The sequence below is a fragment of the Cryptotermes secundus genome, unplaced genomic scaffold, assembly GCF_002891405.2.
Source record: "Cryptotermes secundus unplaced genomic scaffold, Csec_1.0 scaffold678, whole genome shotgun sequence".
In the NCBI taxonomy this organism is placed as follows: Eukaryota; Metazoa; Arthropoda; class Insecta; order Blattodea; family Kalotermitidae; genus Cryptotermes; species Cryptotermes secundus.
The window spans coordinates 708,706-731,731 of record NW_019742973.1 but is presented as its reverse complement, the minus strand read 5'-3'; the positions used below and the strand labels follow the sequence as shown (position 1 = coordinate 731,731).

Below are 23,026 nucleotides of genomic sequence, written 5' to 3'. Positions count from 1 at the left end.
ACATTTTGGTGTATAGTGTCAATGTAGTTTGGATATAACGACGTCTCACGTTTGAAGAAAAAATTATGGGTAAGTCTTTTGGAATTTCATTACACATATAAAAGAGAGTATATTTTGAATTTCATGACATAACAATCACAGTTAATTTTTATTTGTAAAAATTGCCATAGGTATGTGGGATGTCGTATGAATGAATAGACAACCACTAGTTGAACTGTCCTATAGGATTTATTGCAGCTGCACAGTATACACAGGCGGATAACAATAGTGAACTGCTTGAACACTGAACTGGTATTGTAGAACGGTAGAACTAGACTGTCACTGTAACTCAGTGTATCTTCTCATGTAGCCTAGAATCGGACATATAGAAAACGGTTGCATAATAGGTACTGCTATTGCCGGTTACTGTGTTTATAAGTTCCCTAGCAACCGCTGTTTACTTGCTTCTGCCTAGCAATCGTTGTTTACTTGTCGTTGCTAAGCAATGACGCTTGCCTTGTCACACTTGCTTGAATGTGGGCAGTTCCCACAGGTATATTGTAGGAAATTTCATTCTCTTTCAGGCGGTTTTTAGTTTGTATTTCTAAGCTGCATAGAACGGAAAATATGTAGTTTTTTCTGAAAGTCTACAATATTAAAAGGGCAACGTCAGATTAACTCCGGCAGCAGCGCAGTCGTGGGGGGTTTAAATGCCAACTCTTAAAGGTTAATTGTTAATTCTGCAGTCCATTTGATATGTCTGTGAAGTGTATTAAGTCAGTGTGAATTAGTGATGGGTACGTAACAGTTTCTTGTGGACAGAATTTTTTCATGAAGCTCTGTGGCCTGTAGCCAGTTCTAAATCTATCGGGGCCCCCCCATATAAAAATTAAGTGCCCAGCATCAGTATATACATAGGTAAGTCAGTAAGTAATTTACAAATAGATATAGAACTTAAACAAATAAGAGTACCCATCATGCACAGACTTTGTGAAAACCTAACCTATCATGCAACTTCCATTTGTTTGGCCCTGTTAAACATCATCTTTCGGCTGAACATTTTCTCGATGATGAAGCTGTAGAAAGGGAAGTCACTGGCTGGTTCTGACAGCAGCCCAAAGAATTCTATGCTGCTGGTTTTCAGGGGATTGTGAAACAATGTGACAGATGCCTCAGTGTACAGGGAGATTATGTTGAGAAATAAAAGCATTTTTCAAATCAATACTCTTATTTGTTTAAGTTCTATATCTATTTGTAACTTACTTACTGACTTACCCTCATATCATATGGAGGTAGAGCTGTCATATGCATTCAGGAAAGAAGGTAGGACGAGGAAGAATACCGAATGGCCATGGTCAAGATGGCCAGGTGTGGGATTTGATGTAATGTCCTCTGGATCCTATCTGGAGGAACAGGTGTGACACTGTTGAGACATAAAAGCCTCATCATATGTTGATAGGTAATCTAAGCCAGTACTATCCTGACATTTTCTTGGAGGGATAAAGAAGAGCAAGAAAATACAATGTAAGGATAGCCAGTCTCTGGACTGAGATTTGAACCCAAGAACTACAGAATATGAAGTAGGAGTGCTGTCAACTTGACCACAATATTTGGCAATTGATGTAAATTCTGATGTCATTGCTGACCCCTGTACAAACTCTGGTAAAAATTTGTTGAGTTCTTCAGGTGATATGCAGACTGGTAACCTAACATAACCTCATCAAAATGCCCTGCTGTAAAGAACACTTTATAGGATAATTAATTTGGAGACTGCTACACTAAATAAATATATCATGATTAACCTTATCTGTTCATGCCTTGCATTATTCCAACATATTATTTCCTCAGGTGCTCGAAGAACAGTAAAAGAAGGTCTGAAACAGCTGAGAATTCTGAAAATCATGAAGAAGTTCCTAGGAGGAGGAAGAAACAAGCCATTTTTGAAGACTTTGAAGAGATTGTTCCTAATGTCATTGGTAAGTTAACATATTCGTGTTTTATGTGCCTGCACTTTGGAGCATGAAGCTTGTTGAAATAAAACAAAGTTTGATGTGTTTACTTAGATGCTGTCCGTTGCATGGAAACAGCTTGATAAACAAGCGAGCCATTACTAGGCAACAGCTCGCCACCACACCAGCAACAGTTGAGGCATTGTTGGAAACGGTGTTTTTTTTGTGTGGTCTATGCTGAAGTTGTATAGGGATCATGGTAGCCAGAAGCATGAGAGCAGGAGAATCTGCAGTGTTGGAAACCGTAACCTGGTGACGTCTAGTGAAGATAGTTACTGAGCAATGGCTAATGAAGGCTATAACAGTGAGACAGTGTGTGCTCTAGTGATTTGTTAAGTGTATGGATTAACGGTGGTGTAGTTCTTTGTAGTTACACGTTATAAAGAGTCCAGTAAATCCAGTTAGCAATCCAAACTCCATGTGTAGTCACCAACACATGCCAATAGGAATTCAGTTCCTGCTTCACAATAAACAAAATGTATGGCTATCATAAAGCACAATAGGTCATTGAAAGTTGCAGTGCGGGGGGTTTTATTGCCCACCCCTTACATACATACATACATACATACATACGTGACTATCATAAAGACCAGTCAGTCAGTCAGTCAGTCAGTCAGTGCTGTTTAGGGAAATGAACACTGTTTATTTTGATAGTCATATAAAAGGTACAGTGTCCGTGAGCTCAAAAAATTAAGCACTACGCCATGAAGGTGTATGGGGGAGTGGATGTATAGATCCATATTTTCTTGACCTCGGCACTAGCTGGAGGTGAGTGGTCAGCTTCACAGCCCGGCCACTTTACCCCCAGGATAGAGCCTACAGTACCTATTGGATAGAAGGTAGGGTGGACCCCAGAGCAGGTCTGGACGATTTGGAGAAGAGAAAATTCTTGACCCTTCCGAGACTCGAACTCCGACCCCTCAGTTGTCCAGCCCATAACCAATCGCTATAGCAACTACATTACCCCAGCTCTGTGATAGTCATATGAAACACATAAATGCACTGTGTGGGGAAAATGAAGAGTTTTTAAAACATAAAATGAGTGATGCTTGTAGGTTTTGAGGTTCTGACAGCAGTGATTATGAAGAGTTGTGACTTCTGGTATATAACTCTTTGTGGTCTGTTGAAAATCATCCACCGTTTTGGAGGAACATGGCCCCTCCATCATTAGGGTCAAGGAAGAAGTCAATAAGGAAATAACATGAAATAGCAAGCTTGATTTTCAGCATGATACGAGGGGGTACCCAAAAGAAACCGAACTTATTTTCTTTAAACTTATTTATTCAAATTTTAAGCACAAACCTTCAATCCCCTTCAAAATACTCTCCACTTACACTAATACACTTGTCTAGTCTTTTATTCCATTTTTCAAAACATTGTCTAAATTCATCTTTTGAGATGCTTGACAGCGCCTCCGTCATTTTTTCCTTTCATGTCTCTTTTCATTCGAGGAAACAAAAAAAAGTCGCACGGGGCAAGGTCGGGTGAGTATGGAGGGTGAGGAACAGGGGTCATACCATTTTTGGTCAAGAATTGTCATACAGACAGGGCTGTGTGAGCAGGGGCATTCTCATGATGGAAAAACCAGTCACCCGACTGCCACAAATCTGGCCACTGAGCTCCAAGTCACTCCCGACAGCTCCACAATTTCTTCAATGGTCCGTCGTCGATCTTCCTTGATGATTTCACGAATTTTTTCAACATTTTCATGTGTTTGGGCCGTGGAAGGACGACCAGAACGAGGTTTGTCATCAATTGACATTTCACCATTTTTGAAATGGGAAAACCACTCAAACACTTGAGTTTTCCCCATAGCATCGTCCTTGTACGTCGTTTTTAACATTTCAAGAGTTTCTGTTCCACTTTTCCCAAGCAAAAAGAGGAATTTCACCGCCGCACGCTGTTCACGAAAATCAGCCATTGCAAAAATGACGATCACACAAAACAGGTGTCACTATAAACTCTGCCGAAACTAGTCCTTACCTTCTGAAGCAACGGTAGTCGGCTTATCGACTCAGGAATGTTAGCTCTATGCGCTCATAGCAGCAAAATGCGGTACTACAAAAGCTCTGCCCACAAAAAAATTAGTTCAGTTTCTTTTGGGTACCCCATAGTATGTGGTATTGTATCCCAGGTGGTACATACTGTAACCACTTAAACAAGAAATACATGTTCCAGGGAAGTTATTGTTATATAAACACCCATAATAACAAAAACATACACAGATTTTACCAATTATAGAATTTCTCTATGTTAAACATTAGTGAATAGGTAGTGAGAACATTGGCGTCTGCCTGAGTTCAGTTTCTAGCCAAATCTGTGTAGGATTTATGGTGGACAAAATGTCACTAGGTCAGTTTTTCTTGGGCTACTGAGTCCTCCCCTGCCAGTCATTATCACATCATTTATGAAATGTCCATTATTCCCTATTATTTGCCTTTGGACTCCATGTTTTCACTTTCATCTCTCTTCATCCATCTCAGTCTGGAAAGACCAGGAATATTAGAAATAAAATTTCAGACTTCAGAAATGAGTGGTGGGAATGTGTGGAAAGGATGAAAAAAAATGTTAGCCCAAAGAGAGGTTTGGATTCGTTGGATGATCTGTGAAAAGGAGTTTCTAATGGGGACTGAACAGGCCAGTGGGCCTGATGCTTCAAGTTCCACTGCAGTCCACATGAGTTGCTACTTGTGCATGGCACACTGATCCTCACCTGACTCAGCTGAGGATTCATTTTAACAGCTATTGTCTTGCACACAGATCCTGATATGAAAGCAGAAGGAAGAAATGAACCCATTAAACCACTGCCCATCCAGTGGCATATTTTGACAAAATCGGATTGGAAGCGACGGAAATGCAATTATAAAATTTTTGATGTGGATGGGGATACAGTGGTGCCATCGGACTACAGGTGAGCAATGCACCCACTCTTGAACGACAGTGAATGGTGTGAAATTTTAATTATAATCCAAAATCTGAGATTCACATACTGATGATTATGAAGATTGTGTTCTGGGAGAAGGAATGATGTCTCTTCCATGAGTCAGCCATGTCAAGATGGAATGGATTTCTGATGTTTCCTTAACCATCAGTATTCATCATATCTGAAACATTGGAACTGGAACTACATTTCTTCTTGACAAGGCTGGCTGCCCAAAAGGATTTAATTATGTTCCTTACTATGAAAACTTCAGACCTAATGTGTTCTGGTAGAGTACTAACATTTCAGAGGAACATACTATCTGTATCTTCAGGGTTAAACTTGACATCCCAGGAGACTGTAGCCTGAATTTATACTTGTCTGCAAATGTCCTCTGTAACTTACAAACTTCATGATCCAGTCTTTCTTGAGAAGCTCGGACTTGTTAAGTAGCAATATTATATTTAAGCATCCTGTTGCACTCTGTACAATATATGACATAAACACCGTCCCAAGTGCAACAATTTATTGTAGTTCTTATGTCTTGCCCTCTTCTACACTACATGTTTCAGCCACAAACGGCCATCATCAGGTGTATACACTTACGTAGCTGTTACAGTGCACTTAGTTTAAAATTTAAAACCACGAGTCTTCCCAGTTGTTCTTTTCGTTGTTACTAACAGGTTTCGATTTATTAGAATCTACTTTGCTGATATCTGTCTGATTTGTGCATTATCTTTGTTACCTACACTCGTCAATTTTGATTATTATGAACTGGCGCTTTTAAAATCTTCAGTTCTAATTTAAAAATTATTTTAAAAATTAAAATTCTCAGGGTTACTCACCCTATGTCTGTAGTGCTGCAGCGGCTGCTTCTTGTTTTCAGCACTGTTATTCTGTGTAGGCTGTGTAGACACGTAGTAAAGATAAGCAGCGGCATGCACACAGGGAGCCTACACAGAATAACAGTGCTGAAAACAAGAAGTAGCCGCTGCAGCACTACAGACATAGGGTGAGTAACCCTGAGAATTTTAATTTTTAAAAGAATTTTTAAATTAGAACTGAAGATTTTAAAAGTGCCAGTTCATAATAATCAAAATTGACGAGTGTAGGTAACAAAGATAATGCACAAATCAGACAGATATCAGCGAAGTAGATTCTAATAAATCGAAACCTGTTAGTAACAATGAAAAGAACAATTTGGAAGACTCGTGGTTTTAAATTTTAAACTAAGTGCAGTGTAACAGCTACGTAAGTGTATACACCTGATGATGGCCATTTGCGGGCGAAACGTAGTGTAGAAGAGGGTAAGACATAAGAACTACAATAAATTGTTGCACTTAGGATGGTGTTTATGTCATATATTGTTAAGTAGCACCCAAATCTCCATCATTATGTTTATAAATGCCTTCCATAGAACTGCAACACACCCCAATAACCTATTTCTGTAACAGCCATTTTAATTTTATTTTTTGTTTGTGCCTAAACCTCCTGGAGTAGGATAGCTAAGTCAGTATAGCTCTGGGCTGGGGGCTGGATGGCCCAAGTTTGATTCCTGGCAGTGCAAGGTTTTTCTCTTTTCCACAGCATCCACCTTGACTCTGGAGTCCACCTAGCCTATCCAGTGGGTACTGGGAGGTGTGAGGTGGGTGGCCTTACAGCTTCGCTCGCCCCATATGTCTTCATGTCATATTGCTTAACTAATTACAAACAAAAACAGCTTTACCTTTTTGCCTGTACTTCCCAGCTGGTTTCCTCCCTTGCTGTTTAGCTGTGTGTAGTTCTTGGCTCACTGCACAGGAGAGATTGGAAATAAATCCATGCAGAATTTTGTTTTGAAAACCAGCAGAGTAATGGACCACTTGACACACCTGGGTATGGAATGAAGGATAATATTGAAGTGGATCTGAAAGAAATGTGGTGTGGACATGATAATGAACCTTCGTGCTCTCTTAAAGGCTGGAAATTTCTTGTTTAGCTGAGTGACTATAATCTTCTCAAGAAAGACTGTTACATGGAATGAGTTTAGTCCCCCGTCCAGCATTCCATCTGTTTAGTTCTCCATTAGTCGCCCTGTATAATGCCCAGATGTTGAGAACTGATTTTTCCATCTAGTTCTGTGTTCCTATATCTCTCTGTTCTTTGGGATTGCAAAAATATTGGTGTATAATGCAAAAAAATCAGTTGTGCAGTTACAAAAACTTTTATTGTTTGTGGTGGCTATTTATATTAACATTTCTAGGTTCTTGGACATACATGTTATTTTAGTGATGCTCAGAATGCAATTTTTATGGAGCAGACCATAAGAAAATTGTATTTTTGCACCAAAATGGCCTAACTTGGTTAGGAAGTTTGTGTGCATAAAATTTCTTTACATTATTTAAAATTACTTGAACACATGGCTAAATTATCTTGGAAGAAATAAAAATTAAAATGCATCTCACCATTATGTAGTGTGAACTCATTCCATTGCCACGGTTACTGTATGTTATGTGGTTATGTTGTTAGCGTCACGATCTCATTGTTTTCTTATGAAGAAAAGAATGGAGAAAGAAACTAACTTCTGCTCAGACTTGTGCATTTAAGAACAAAATATGCAATTCTCTGGGGTTCTTTTCCCAAGAACTTCAGTTGTCTGTTATGTCTCGCGATGCTAATGTAGGTAGGTAGGGTAATGTTTTGCATTTTGTTTACATGTTAACAATAATAAGTGACAGTCACAATTTTAAAGCTCCTCATTTTCAAGTATTCTCCAGTCTGTTGTTACTTATAGAATAGTCTGCCATTTTAGACTGAATTAATGTGGCGGATATTTGTGTCAATTTCAGTGTGATGTTGCAGACTTCAAGACAAGGAAAGTTACAGACGAATATGCTCAAGGAAGTTATCACTGACTACAGTCAGGGTAAGTTAAAGTAACAGTTGTTGGAATTTCTTTGGTTTTGTTCTCAAAACACTGTTATGAAGTTTAATTATATTGTTAAACCTTGTATGTCACAGGAAACAATAAGAAGGATTTATTTCTCAAATTTTCATCCTGTTATGACTTATGGTATAATTTTCTGGGGCAATTCTCCCCATAGTGTTCATATTTAGGCTACAGAAAAGGGTAATTAGAATTATTATTCTAGAAGTGGGGACCCTTGCAGGAAATTGTTTAAGAAACTGAAAGTTTTGCCCCTCCAGTCACAGTACAAATTTTCTCTCTTGTTCTTTATGGTTAAAACAAAGAACAGTTTAAACCCAACCCTGAGATCCATAGCATCAACACAAGACACAGTAACAATTTCCGTTATCCAATGTGTAATTTAACAGTGTTTCAAAAAGGAACATACTTTTTGGAGTCAAGATTTTTAATAATCTTCCTTCTGGCTTAAGGAACTTAGCTCATGACATGAAACAGTTTAGATTTGCCTTAAAATGATTTCTACAAATATAAATCACTCCGTCCAATGTGACCAACAGTGAAAAACAGCACAGCAGCCACGAGCAAACCCTGGACGATATAAAGAACCTCCACATCAAGATAGCCAGGTGGCACAATATCTGCCCCATATAAGAGGGATGATGGGAGGACGAACACGAGCCTGCATGGTTTACGAATTTTAATTATTGACAATCCAAAAAAATTTTAATTAGCATCAAGAAATTTTATACAATTTTATAAAAAACTTTACATTCCCAGGAAACTGCTGTGTTTGTGAAATGTTCTATTTTGTGTACTATGTATTGTAGCATATAAGTGTACGTACTTTACATCTAAACAACTTATGTGATGGTGGTTTCCTATTTGTAGTGATGTTTGCCCTCTGAAGATGGTCCACAGAGACCGAAACATGTAAGGGTGTTAAGTTTTCATGTAGTAAAAAACTTACAGGTCACATTGGACGGAGTGATTTATATTTGTAATTGTTAGTGTGACGGACCAGAATGAAACAAATCAAAAAGATTTCTACTTTTAAATTCATTTTACTCACTAGAAGAATATTTTAATTTCAATATTAATTAATGATCTTGGTCTACTAGTACATACCGGGCGGCTAGTAGTATATTTTTATCTTTGATTATTGTAGTCTTGTTTTATGTTAGTATGTTGCATGCTTTTACACATATATTTTATAACTGTTTAATGATTTACTCATTGTGATTTGTCTTGGATAACATGTGGAATAAGTATAATTAATTTGTATTTATGTAATTGATGTTACTTATCTTGTTGTTGTGGAATGTTTCTATATCCACTGGTCTTCCAGCGATGTAAGGATCCATGGAATGAATGAATGAATGTATGTATGTTCCCCTGCTGAGCATGCAAACGAACTGGATGGTAGATGTGAACCACATTGTAATAAAATTGTTACATTACGTCCTCCCATGTTCGTTGTATGTCAGCCTTGACACATCATTGGATAATACTGGCATATGTAATTATAAAAGCTGAGGTGTGTATTTATGTATGATTGTGCTCACAGACTACATGGACCTCTGTAAAAATTAAGTAGAGCTATTTCCTTTTATTAGCCTACTTTCCTAAACTATGCTTATGTGATCACCATGCTGCCTGTATGTTTGTGAATCCCCTCCTGTTAATTTGTAATGCTTTTTAAAGGGTATTACAGTACTTTTTAATATAAACTTTTTATTTGTTGTTTTCTATATTTTTAATTCTGTGGTATAATGATAAACATTTGTCAGCATGTCTGTTTTCTGTTGAACAATTCTCTTTGTTGTAGCCGATCCCACCTCAAGGGAGAATTTAGACGAGCTGATTCATGTCCTGGAGCTGCTGATACATGAACTCGGGCACAGTACAGCAGGGTGTAGTGCAGATGAAGATGGTGATGTTGAATTTGCTGAAGAAACAGGGCTGACTCCTGAGTGTCTCCCCACAGCAGCAGCCCCATCTGCACATGCACCCACTGCACCAGCAGAACATCCGACACTCTCATCCTTGCCAGTAACTCCGCCCCCTTCTCCAGAACCAATAGAAAGATCAGCATCTGATGCTAAGACACATGAAGGTATCAAGAGATCAATGTCTGATGCTGAGTCAGAAAAAGAAGTTTGTGCAGCCGGGCTGTCAGCAAGAAGGTGATTGGTGATATGGTGATATGGAAAATACTATCCTCTAGGATGTGAGGCTGTAGCCTGATGCAAGTTTGCTGATATTTCTTGGATCCATCGTGAGGATTGAAGAGAAAATAGAACTGCGTGCTGATTGCTTGCTTGGCTTGTTCTTCAAACTCTGAAGACGCAGGGCGTACATTCCTCTGAATGTCAGTAAACTTGTGTCACACTCCATGGCATTGCATCCGAGAAGGTAGTGTTCTTTGCTTTTGTTTATTCCTTGGTTTGCATGTGCAGATGTGTGCCCTGAGTAGCTTTTATAGGAACTGAGTAGTACTGCTGAGTCTTTATATAAAGACCATTCAAAGCAGCATGGCCCTGACTTCATTTATTTTAACAGTCGTACTTGTATCTGATTGATTGTAATGTGGTACCATGTTACGAGTATTTAGGTGTATGGTGTGTGGGAACGTAGGTTCGATTTGTATGTGCGTGCCTGCACGTGTATGTTGGGACACAGAAATATTGTTCATTACCACAGTATATACAATAATATATTATTACTGTAAAGTTGTACCTGCAAGGATGGATGGATGGGTGCATAACTGACTGACAGTATGGAACACAGTCCTTAAGATGGTCATACCAGTGGTATCAGAGTAAGAACTGGAATGGCACAGTCAGTATAGTGACGAGCTATGGGCTGGGTGGTCAGGGTTGAATTCCTGGCAGGGGCAGAAGACTTCTCCACATCATCCAGCACAGCTCTGGGGCCCACCCAGCTTCATATCCTGTGGGTACTGGGAGGGGGGGGCGATTTCCTTGGCAATAAAGTGGCCGTGGCATTAAGCTGACCACTTACCTCCATCTAGTGCTGAGGTCAAGAATGATGGAGCTATACCTCCACTCCTCCATACATGTTCATGGCATAGTGCTTAATTAATTAAGCACGGACAACTTCTTTACCTCTCCCTTAAAGAAACTTTGGGAATGTGAACAATACAAGACCCTCTCCCTGTGGTTCAGAGTCCACCTTACACTATAGGTCCCCTTTGCTGAATGTTATTCTCGTTGCTGTGTCACGGGTTAACAGAACGTGTTGTGTGTCCTGATCTCAGTAATGCATCCTGTGCTCTCCTGTAGGTGGGCAGAAGCCAGACCTGGAGGCCCTGCAAAGTAAACCCACTGACGTAACGTGGGAAACCAATACAGTAATGTTTTTCTGTGTCAGGGCACAGTGACTTGTCAAAAGTCTTATCTGTAGTTGCTGTGCTGTTGTTTTAAATTATATTCCAGTGTGACATTGTTAAAACTTGTGTATTTTATTAACCCGTTTGACAAAGTCGCGCCATAGCTCAAGCGGTTAGTTGCTGGCTTCCCACCGTGGAGGCCCAGGTTCGATCCTGCGTCTGGTCAAGTGGGATTTGTGGTGAACAAAGTGGCGCTGGGGCAGGTTTTCTCCGAGTACTTTGGTTTGCCCTGCCAATCTTCATTCCACCAAATTCTCCATCATCATAATCACCCAGGACAGGTGCAATAGGCCAATCAGTGGCCAATCTGCCTACCCCCAGTAAGTAAAAAAAAAAAAAAAACCTTTTGACACCACGAACACACACATACATTCATTGATACTTCTTTATTCTCAGTTATTGAAGAAACTCACTATAAGAAAGATTGGTGTTCAGATCATGTGACACTGCAAGATTCTACATTGAATGACTGTGCTGTTGGCCACTATGTCTGTAGTGTTCATAACAGGGAGTTGGGCACCTTCCATGATGGAGTGGTCTCCAGTAGCATGTCTGCCAAAATTTGTTTGCCGTCCATTCCCTCTTGTGCTGTTTCAGATTTGTTTCTGCTGCTGTCCTCAGGTGGCTGGTTGTCAGTGTACTCACAGATATGTTTATTTCTCTTATGAAGATATCAGTAGGAGAGCACAGAGTAGTCCTAAATCTTATCAAACTATGAAGTGAATGTTATGGAACACAGAGGTCCCAAAATAACAGTCTCAATCCTAAACTGGTCCTGATGTGTACAAATGCAAAATTGATCTTTACAAGTAGAAAGAAAAAGATTCCAAGCAATGGACATGAAAAGGAAATTATTTTTAAAAGCATTTTGAGGGGAAGACAAGAAAGGATAGAATCAAAAATGAAGTTTTTAAAGAAGTGGATTTAAAAATTTGTTGATAGAATTAGAAGAGAAATGATTACAATGGTTTTGCATTATGAAAATGATTGATAGAGTAAGGATGCCCAGAAGGGCTTTAGAATTAGAATTTAAAGGAAAGAGACTTATGGGACATCCAGATCTAGGAGGCTTAGCCTGGTACTGGAAGACATCAAGAGAAAAAGGAAAGAGCAGAAATGAAAGATGAGGACAGATAAAAGAAACTGAAAACTCTTCATCCATTTGTCTTAAAAAAATGGAAACAGTGTTAGAGGAAGAACAGGAGAAGATGTTTAGTATTGGTGATGATAGCTGGTGTTGAACCCAAACCCTTTGGAATACCTGTACCTTCTGTTCTTAAATTGTCAAGATATCATGTACACCTCAGGCAGCGGACAATAGCAGACATAATTATGGTGTAATGAATCAATGAAATATAGATGGTCACTGTGTTACAAGTGTAATTACTTGATGATGTATCTGAATATTTCAGACGAAGGGAGAAGGAACATCTTGTGACAGTGCCAAGTGACCCATGGGAGCCTGTTCCATTTGAAGAGGGCATGCAAGACAGACCTTTTAAGAGGAGGCAGACCTTCAAGCTTCCCAGTGACCTCAAGATGCTGAAACCAGATGAGGTAACAATCCACAAATAGCGCACTCCTGATTGTGACCTCCTGTGAACCTTTGTATTGTAGTCAATGGATAATGATTCTTTGCAGAAAAAACGCAAGCCTGGCCACGAAGAGAAAGTGCAATTGATGGTGGAATACCATGGTACAAAAATGCTATGCACATACGTGGATCACTCCTGCTTCCCGTTGTATCCCGACTTCAAGAAGTTTTGTCATCGACTCATGAAACAAAAGAAGTTGCTAATGCGAGATCAACCAAAACTCTGTAGTATTTATAAAGGTGAGTTTGTAATGCAGCAGCTCTGTAGATAAGTCTCTCTGATCATAGGCAGGGTAACTTTCTTGTAAGTCGGCAGATTAGATTCATCACTCATGAAGTTATGCTGTTGTTACGTTTAGTTTTGGTGTCCCATAGAATTTGTTCATCAGCTTCTCGCTGTTAAATTCTGGCATCAGTTCAGGGATAGTTCACATGGGATTCAGGTCACACCCCAAAGGGGCTCAGTTTCACCTTCACTCCTGCAATTAGCTAATTACTTTTAGTTATTTTGATCTGTCTGTCTGTGACTGTACAGCCCTTGTGGACCGTGGCTGCTCTTTCAGTTTCTTACTCTGTACACAGCCGGTAGGACTTCCTGGATGGGGGATCAGCCAGTCACAAGGCTGCTATCTAACAGACAGACATCCATGCCTCAAGTGGGATTCGAACCCATGATCCCAGTGTTTGAGTGGTCGAAGACATTTCTTGCCATGGACCATGCAGCCACTGTGATCAGCTTTAGTTATGTCAGACAACATAAAAATGATTTCATTCATGACCCTAAGTAATGGATTGGCCATGCCATAGCTCAAGCGGTTAGTCGCCGGCTTCCCACCGTGGCGGCCTGGGTTCGATCCCCAGTCTGGGCGAGTGGGATTTGTGGTGGACAAAGTGGCATTGGGGCAGGTTTTCTCTGAGTACTTCAGTTTCACCTGCTAATCTTCATTCTTAGTCCCACCCCACTAGCAATAAAAAAAAGTAATGGATTAATGATTTTCTGTATTATCTGTGTTACTTTATGTTATCATATTAATATAAACATCTTTTCCTTGCATTAGATCAAGAAGAACTGTATCGTCGCTTGTCAAGGGAGTGTGATGAAGGTAATTTTTAATTTTTGCTCTTAAATGATTAAAGATCTGATTTAATTCTTCCCATGTCACTAAACCATTTTAGCTGTTGAGGCTGGTTGTGGTAGCTCTGTCACACAGTAATTCACTTTATGCTTAAGGCTGGTTTCCTGTTATTTAAAGCTCTCTTATGTGTTAAGACATGGCACAGACATGCCTTTTTGATTTGCAAACACTTTCTGCTTTTCGGTATGAACACAGAAGTCTCTCCTTTACATGCCATGTGGTACTTGTATAACCTGTGGCCATAGAGTCAGTATGCTGCACCTTTTAACTGAGAAGGTTATAGAATTTACTGTCACTGTGGAATCATCAGCTATAAAATTATCCATCTGTTGTCGTTTGTCTAAGTTTTGCTTTTGTGTTTCAGACTTCCTGGGTTTTGAAGATTATGAGCATGAACTTGGGGAGGAAGAAGGTAATAAATGACATGATGGAATGATCACATAACAACAGTTGTCTGTGCAAAGTACAAACATGTTTCTGCATGTCTATAAGGCGGTGGAGAAACAAATGTGACACATGCTATAAAAACTGAGAATTTGAATTACAGTCCAGTTATAATGTATCATCTTTGTGCAGCATTATTTCCATTTTATATGAGTCAGTGCACTAAAGGTCTCAAGTCTCTTTTATCTACCAACAGTCATTTCTTTTCAGTTTCTTGCCCCTTAGTGCCCACCTCCGTCCTTGATATCTCCCAGTACCTGGCTGAACCATCTTGTTCAGGACCATTCCATGGGTCTTTTTCATAATTTTGTATCATACTTTCTCTGGGTTTTCCTTCTGTACTCAGATATCTCAGCTGCTCTTGACAAAACACAGACACAAGATCCAGTCTAGTGAGGATGCTCAAGCCCTGAAAAATATTCATAAACAGGCTAACCGGCTCTTTGGATTAGTAATTCACAACTTTGTAAATCTCTCCCTCTCCTCTCTCTCTCTCTGTTGCACGCACACTCACATGCGGACACCTCTGCCTCCATTCTCGTTATTTATACCCTGAGAATGGAGGCTGTGGGCTCCTCAGAAACATCAATTCTCCTTCCATTAATATGTGACATTATAACCAGAATACTATGCTATATGAACCGTGTTCATTGTGCAGGCTTATCAGACGTCCACAGAATTTCTCAGTACGTGGTCTCGGCACACACTGTCAGAGCACTGGCAAACTGAAGGTCATTCATGTGGTACTCCCCTGATCAGTGAGTCAGTGTTACGTGTTCTTTGTCTGTATGGCTCATGTGAGATACAGTTTAGAACAAAGCATTTTCATTTAAGGTTGTTGTGAGTGGCCTCCGTAGTCTAGGGGTAACGTTCCCACCTCATGACTCAAGGTATGCAGGTTCAAACCCGGTGGAGGTCATGGAATTTTTAAGAGTGGAAAATTTCAGGGAACAAGTCCTCCTGGAGGGACTTTAAGCCGTGGGTCCCGTGTCTTAGATTTATGGCACGTAGAAGATCCTCATGTCTCTAGGAGACCTCTGATCAAAATTAGGCACGTTTCCCGCCCAAGTAGTTTCCAGTGCCTCTGGTAGATGGGGGAAGCATCGCGTACTGAGGGCTGAATGGGGCTGATAGCATGCACCAGTACCGGTAGGGTATGGCGACGGGTAGAATATCAAAGGGGGACGTACAATAGACCATTAGTCACGGTGCATGGGGAAACCAACCCCCTCCAATAATAATAATAATAAAAGGTTGTGTGGGAAAAAAGAACTCACACAAATCATGCTGGAGATACAGTTTCCAAATTAATGAAGAAAGTTCAAACCCACAGTATTTTAATTGACAAAAAGCTGTGAAAAGGTAAAACGACATTGGTCATTGATTAGAATATTATCATACAAAATCTTTGTGGCAATTAGCACAACAAAATGGTGTTTCTGTAGGCAGCACATGGAAAGCAACTAAATTGTTGTGTATTCGTTCATATAAAATTATTGTTGTTCCTGAAATTAACATTCCATTAATGTAGAGCCCTCAGCTATGTTTCGAAGCGGAGATGTCCAGTTAACAATACCAATGAGTGTTTTACAAGACAAAGAATTGCAACCCTGCGAAATGTCAGTTTGATTGAGACATTTTAACAGTAAATAATGAACTTAATGTCTAGGGATGTGAAATGTGTTATGTTGAGAAATTATGGATATCTCTGCAGATTTCATATTCAGTTCAAGTTTTCTTTTGGAATGGATTTGATTATCTAGGAAACTTTTAATTTATTTCTGCAGAACATTTGGAAATCAGTATCTATTATGTCACTTTGTCTGTCTGATAAACTGTGTTTCAGTTCAGTTCAGAAATTGTGATTTGGTTTTGTTTTCATGTCAGGGTTTCATGGCTTTCCTGATGAGGACGAAGAAGCAGAAGAGGATGTGGACAGTGGGAATGCTGCTGCAGACCCTGAAAGGAACATTGTTGTCCCATTGCCGATGGCTGAATCACCAGAGAACGAAGACGTTCCCTTTGAAGATAATGTGTTCAGTCAGACAGACAGCATTGCAGATACAAGCCATGTAGGTAATCCCTAGCCAAGTAATGCCGCATTTTCTCGAACACCCTGGGCATAATTTTCAGAAAAAAAAGTGGGATACATAGCTTATTCAGATGAAAGTTAACAGCACTCCTGTGTTAGCTTTCATACTCTCGCATGTTACCCAGTACTGGCAAGGATACAGTTCATCTCGGTTTATTCATGAGTAACAGTCAGTTTTATGTTGTGATTTTGTGTGAAAAAAATGACTACACAAGGTATGCAATGACGATCTTTCACAGTGAGAGAAAAATTAAAATTAAAGGATAAAGGACACGTGGGAACATATTTCACCCAGATTTGTGGAAAAGAGTTTCAAAAAGTGCGGCATCTAAAATAGCCTTGAAGGTCAGAAGGTGATTGAAAAGTACAGTGATGACAATCGCCTGAGCTCTGCTGCTGATGATGATGATGACAAAAGCAGTGGAGAATAAAGTGTATTAGGTATTGTTTAAAATTAGCAAGTTTTATATGACAAAGTCACAATAAAATAAAGATGAAGTACCACATACACAAATAATGCATCCTGTTCATATTGCAGGATGCTGGCAACTGTGAATGTATGATGGGTGGTTAATATTTAATAACTTAGGCACAATAGATCACTGTGGTCACGGTGCAAGGGCCAAGAAGGCCCACCCCATGTACATTCAATATTTAATACTGGAACATTTTTTAAAATGTTTATTTATTTATTCTCCCCACCTTAATAATTGGAGTGCTCAGCTTATTTGAAGGGCATAGTATTTGAGAAAATATGGTATTTAGTTTACTCATTTTAATTTTGGTTTTAGTAGTTTCATTTCATCGAAAGGATCGATTCATACATTTCATTTTCACCTGTTGAACCCGGAGGGAGAGGATTATAAAGTATAATGTCAATATAAGGATAATTTATAAAATTCATAAAAATACCCATTCTGCAGACCACTTCAGTTCATTGTTATGACAGTTTTTCATGAATATATACAATAACAGAATTCCATATCCCACTCAAGACATTTCACACATTCTGTAATTTGTGGTCCATAAGTCAGATTTATTATTTTGTGGTTTCAGGAGCATATGGAAGCTGACATTGCCAGACGAGTGGCTGAATGGGAACACTACATTCGCCCCAAGTTGAAAGTTGCACGTGACAGAGGTCATTTTGACATTCATGAGGTCGGAACAGGAATACTGTGTTCATTCCCTCAAAGCTCTGCAAAAGTCACATTACAATTTGAGCAGTTTGCTGCAAACAAACCAACAGTGGACGTCCCACGTTACTTTTTAGCCGCCCTTCAGCTTGTGAGTAAGCCATAATAAATGCTCATGATAATTTATGCTATTTTTAATCCCTAACTAATGCTAATTCCATGATCATATGAACCACCTAACAGACATGTCTAGTGGTGTAGGCTGTTCACAAGAAAAGGGCAAGTGTTGACTGAAATGCATTGCATAGTAGTTCCAGTTCTTAGTCAAAGCTGGCCACTACCAACTCCATGAATTTGCATCCACGTTATGATCTGTTATTTGTTTCTGTTTACATCCTTTGATGTCTGTAGTTTATCTACAGGAACAGTAGATAGTAGGATTTTATATTGTCACAGTTTTAGGGGTGACTATAGATGGGGTATGGATTGGTGATGGATTCATTGACCACTTGTATACACTGCTCAGAACTACATTCTACAGATCCCTGACACACACACACACACAGACTAATGTCTACAGCCTCCCATGCAGAACTCTTGTTGAATGACAACCCAGGTAACTGGGTCCCAGGCTGCCAGCCATTTCACAGCAACCTCCTAGTCTTCTCTTCACAGGCTGACTTTCAACTGACAACTGAACTCACCAACCAGCTACTTCATGTCTGTCACTCTGTCACTGCACTCAGCTGAGCTGCAGCTCGGTTGACGTCGTTACATAACCTCAGGGAGGACCCAACAGAAAGCACCACCTCCAACAATCCTGCTGTTATATTCATGGGCAGTTGTCTCGCAATAGACTGGATATTGTTTTCATGGGAAAGTGTTTCCCAAGCTGTTGCTTAGAAACAGGTCTATATGCCACAATACAGAAGTATGTCCCCTTCCATTTTCAGCCATTAATTTAAATCAGTCCAGGGTACCTTATGTATATTAATATTGAATATTCACACCTGCCTGTGCTTCAGAATTGTAGAAGAAGAAACTAGGCATGTGACCTTTCTCAAGCAGTCAGTCAGGTAAGTGTGAAAGCCTGAAACCTGTAATACCCCATTTTTATATGCGTAGGCAAACACATACAACATTGAAATCTCACAGTCAGCACCTGGAGACCTAACCATGGACTGTATGGAAATGACGCTGCTCTCACCTGTAAGACACCACAAAGCCCTTGAAGACTATGAGGCACCGTCACAGGGGTGAGTTGTTGCTAAATATCTTCTCGCTTGGTGTGCCAAGCCAAAAGAAATGTACATGGCAAGTGTGAGATACGCAGATTCTCAGTTGTATCCATGTTTTTCCAAGCACTGGAGTCAGTTGACACATTATGATTATTGGAACAGAATTTTTTTTGTGAGGTTTCATGATCTTGCCTCTGTGAACATGAAGATCATTGTCCTCTGGGGTGCAGTGCCATGTTGTCTGGTAGAGAGGCACCCTGTGCCCAGCATTTCAGAGGAAGAAGAAATAGTAAAACAAGGGTACAGATTTAGCAGAAGAAACTAGAGCTGCAAGCAGTGGGAATACACGTCCCACAGAAGAGAAATATTCAGAATATGCCTTAGCTGCAGGTGTGTGTCCACCAGCCAGTGGTAGGGTTGGAGATTGTGATCTAATCACTAGAGCTTCATTTGTTGGTAACATTTAGTAGGAGATTCCTCTGACCCCCTTTACCTCTAGGCTGTTCAGCTTTCCTTACTTCAGTATCTCTCATACAAATTACTTTCTCTGAACTTCACATACTTTTGAATTGACAGCTGTGTTTTCGTGCCAGAGAAGTTAGCAACTGCTAGGGTGTAGGGCATGCTGAATGAGCATGGCTGATATAAAGCTATGAGAAAGTTGGCTTCAGCGCTAATGCTTCTGGCTCATATTTGAGAGGTGCCAAGTTTGAGTCTTAGTCAGATCACCACTGACTCTAATGTCTTACAGTTTTCCAGAGTCCTCCAGACAAATATGGGGTAGTACCTCAAATGAGGCTGCTTCCATTTTAACTCATTAGTTGCTGTTATTCAGTCATTTCATGGTACATGATGTTCAGTTGCAGACATCATTAGATAAGCTACAGAGTATAAAGTAATAAAATTATGTCATGTGACTGTAATTAATATGTGGTGGTCAAAACAAAATTCCGTTGGGTCACAGCTGGATGCAGAGACTCATGATTATTGGGGTTGGATGTGAAATGAATTTACCCAAATAATCAGTAAAAGGAATATGGAACTAACTCATGAGTTAGGATTTACATTTACAATGTTTACATTTATATTAGTACTACAGTAGTATAGGTACAGTTATAGTTATAATCCTGGAGGAATAAAAACGAAGTTTGTTTGGTCCCTTGATTGGACTTCCTGTGTATAACAGTCAACTAGTTTTCAGGCATAATTTTGTCTGGCAAAGCTGTGTCTTACTATTGTTGCATGTAGTCAGCTTTCTAAACAAAGCCTCAGTTAAATGGAAATCTACTGTATGTGTTCCTTGATTTTTTGCTCTGTTGTTCGTTCCCAGGGCCTGTCTCCTGCTCTCCTTTCGAAGGCAGCATCAGTTCCCTTGTCCTCAGGATTGATTTGCAAGAACTTCTGCCTGTTGCCTTACCCTTCTCACCTTGCCAACCTTGTTGTCTATAAACCACATTTATACTTTAAGTGTCACCAAGAATGATGATAGATTGTATGATTCTGTCCATTGTGTAAGTATTAATGTAATGCCTTTTGAAAATTCTTCAGAATTTCCGTTCTGTTGAGTGGACTACTGACTGCAAGAAGTTCAGTCTAGTAAGGATGATTATTGCTGCTCTGTTTGCAGGGATAAACGTAAACGCTTCGTCAGTGGAACTGGGGTTTGCGGCAGTGATAGTGATGGGAACAGTTCGCCCAGCAGAAGTATATGTAAACATAAACGCAACAAGAGATGAAAGCAGGACCGCACCTAACACAGTATTTTACTCAGTGACATTGAAGAGCTTTGGGTGTATCAGTTCTTGATTCAGTTATACCGTGAAAATTATAGACTCTCATTCAATAATCATCATGAAATTTCATACAAATAGTACTGAGCCAAATGACCTGTCATGGGTAGTACCAACATGGTGGTCATGCACATCCCTGAGGTGGTAATAACAATGGCCCTGTTTAATGTATGGATATTTAGAAAGGTATGCAACAGTCTATTATGGTAATATCAAGGAATGCTGAAAGTAAGAACACTGTGACACCATAAAATATTTTGGTGTGATGAACCCAATAGCGACCTTCAGAACCCTGAGTGTCTTCCTCACTGCTGTTGTAATGGTCTGAAGTGAGTTGGTAGATGTTTTAGGAAACTGGGAAGGGTATGAGATATGAGGTTTTTACAGTGGTAGTTATAGGACTGTGATCTTGTGGGACATGCTGCTGTGTGCTCTGGTAGATGGTTACCAAGAGGAACATACCACTTCCATCTTCACAGGGTGGTTCCTCGGGAATGTTTGTAACCGTATACCAGGCTGCAATATATATGGCCATTTAGGGCCGAAACATATAGTGTAGAGGAAGGGAAGAAGAAAGAACTACAATTAAATTGTTGCACCTAAGACGGAGTTTGTCTCATATATATACCAGGCTACACAGTCATGGTAGAAAATCTCAGTTGTAGAGAAGGCTATTTTAAATCGAATTTTCTGTTGAACAGATTTTAACTTCTGCAGTTTTAATTGTGCATTGTAAAGTGGAAAAGTTGTGTTAATTCTGGTATGGGCACCAAAGTGTGAGAAACTGATAATTTTGGGGGTGTAGTACATTTTACATATTTTAACTTACTGGACCTATGGCTGGATATGAGAGATTTTAGTAGGATCCATTCACATTTGTTCTGTTGCATGCCATAAGAACTTTGTTAAGATCAATCAAAGTGTAGGATAATATTGTTCAACTGTATATGAAATAGTAACTTTCATGTCACTGTCATACTGCAGATGTAACTGAGAACACCCAAAGATGTTATGTAACATACTCCGTACTCTGGCCAGTCTGTTTAAGCTGTGCTCAAGAACAGTTTTTGGATACAGTTCATGTCCTCATTGCAGATCTCTCTTTTTAAATTTCAGTAATTTACTTTGTGTACTGAATATCAGTGATATTCTTTCTTTAAAGTCTTAGCTTCTTTCCGTTGTGAACTTGACAAGGAAGGCAACCATGTCACAGATAAAGAATGGGTACTTCTGGTTGTGATAGATACATTTATTTTTATATCTTGTTCAGTCAGTCAGTCATTGACAGTTGGATAACTGTTTTGAACTAGTCACTTTAGAATGTTGTTACTGACCTGAGCTCGTGTGGCAGAACTTTTCATCTCATCCGCTTCCTGTTCTGAGATCTGCCCAACCAACGCAGTTATAATGCAGGGCAGTTCTCAAGAACAGCACAGAAGAGAAGACTAAATTTCTTTGTGCAAGAAACGAAAGTTGACAGGACTGTTGGTAATTAAATATTTATTTACATTGTATATGTTATGAGAAAGTGATGTAATGTAATGCATGTAGCATCTTTGCTCCTTGGCAAGCCAGACATCCCACATTTTGAGCTTGGATCAGTTTTCTCACAAAAGATAAGTGCAACCTTAAGCATTCAAAAGCAGTGCTGTCAGTAGATTCAGCATTAACCAAATTAATTTTCCATGGTCTGTTGTCTGATAAATCAGTTTAGAGAAGTGATGTAAAATTTGAGGTTATTATGGCACTGTATATACGTAGGTAAGTCAATAAGTAAGTTACAAATGAATATAGAACTTAAACAAATAAGAGTACTGATTTGAAAATGATTTTATTTCTCAACATAATCTCCTTGTACACTGAGGCACTTGTCCCATCGTTTCACAAGCCCCTGAAAACCAGCAGCATAAAATTCTTTGGGCTCCTGTCGGAACCAGGCATGTTCACATGGCATGGCCTACCTCATAATGCATGACAGGTTGCATGCTTCCGTTGAATGGCCTTACGAAGTTTCCTGAGGATGTTACAGTAGGAGTCGGCATGTACGGTTTGTCCTTGAGGCTGGAATGTGGTGAGCAGTATGCCTTCGTGATCCCAGAAGACTGTGAGCATCACTTTCCTGGAGGATGGTGTCACCTTAAACTTTTCTTGGCAGACGACGCAGGATATTTCCACTGCATTGACGCATGCATTGTCTTGGTCTGGTAATGGTGAACCCAAGACTCGTCACCTGTGACAATTCAGGCTAGCATATTGTGTCCTTCATCATGGTAGCGATTGAAGATGCTGTAATGCCAGACCCATTCTTTGCATTTTATGTTGTGCGGTCAGCATGCATGGCACCCATCGTGCACAGACTTTGTGAAAACCT

The 23,026-nt window shown here is 39.7% G+C and overlaps 1 protein-coding gene across 2 annotated transcripts in view; it reads left to right on the top strand.

Moving 5' to 3' along the window:
* The window catches only part of LOC111873634 (condensin-2 complex subunit H2), a 25,769-nt gene extending 4,552 nt beyond the window's left edge, over positions 1-21,217 (top strand). For both annotated transcript variants that reach the window (XM_023868534.2, XM_023868535.2), the window contains 12 exons: positions 1,828-1,955; positions 4,749-4,899; positions 7,737-7,813; positions 9,642-9,999; positions 12,638-12,782; positions 12,867-13,059; positions 13,878-13,922; positions 14,320-14,367; positions 16,287-16,471; positions 17,548-17,778; positions 18,753-18,883; positions 20,493-21,217. In XM_023868534.2, coding sequence (XP_023724302.1) covers positions 1,828-1,955; positions 4,749-4,899; positions 7,737-7,813; positions 9,642-9,999; positions 12,638-12,782; positions 12,867-13,059; positions 13,878-13,922; positions 14,320-14,367; positions 16,287-16,471; positions 17,548-17,778; positions 18,753-18,883; positions 20,493-20,601 — 1,801 coding nt within the window. In that variant the 3' untranslated portion in view covers positions 20,602-21,217. The remainder of the gene's footprint in view (positions 1-1,827; positions 1,956-4,748; positions 4,900-7,736; positions 7,814-9,641; positions 10,000-12,637; positions 12,783-12,866; positions 13,060-13,877; positions 13,923-14,319; positions 14,368-16,286; positions 16,472-17,547; positions 17,779-18,752; positions 18,884-20,492) is intronic.
* Positions 21,218-23,026: the final 1,809 nt, after the last annotated feature.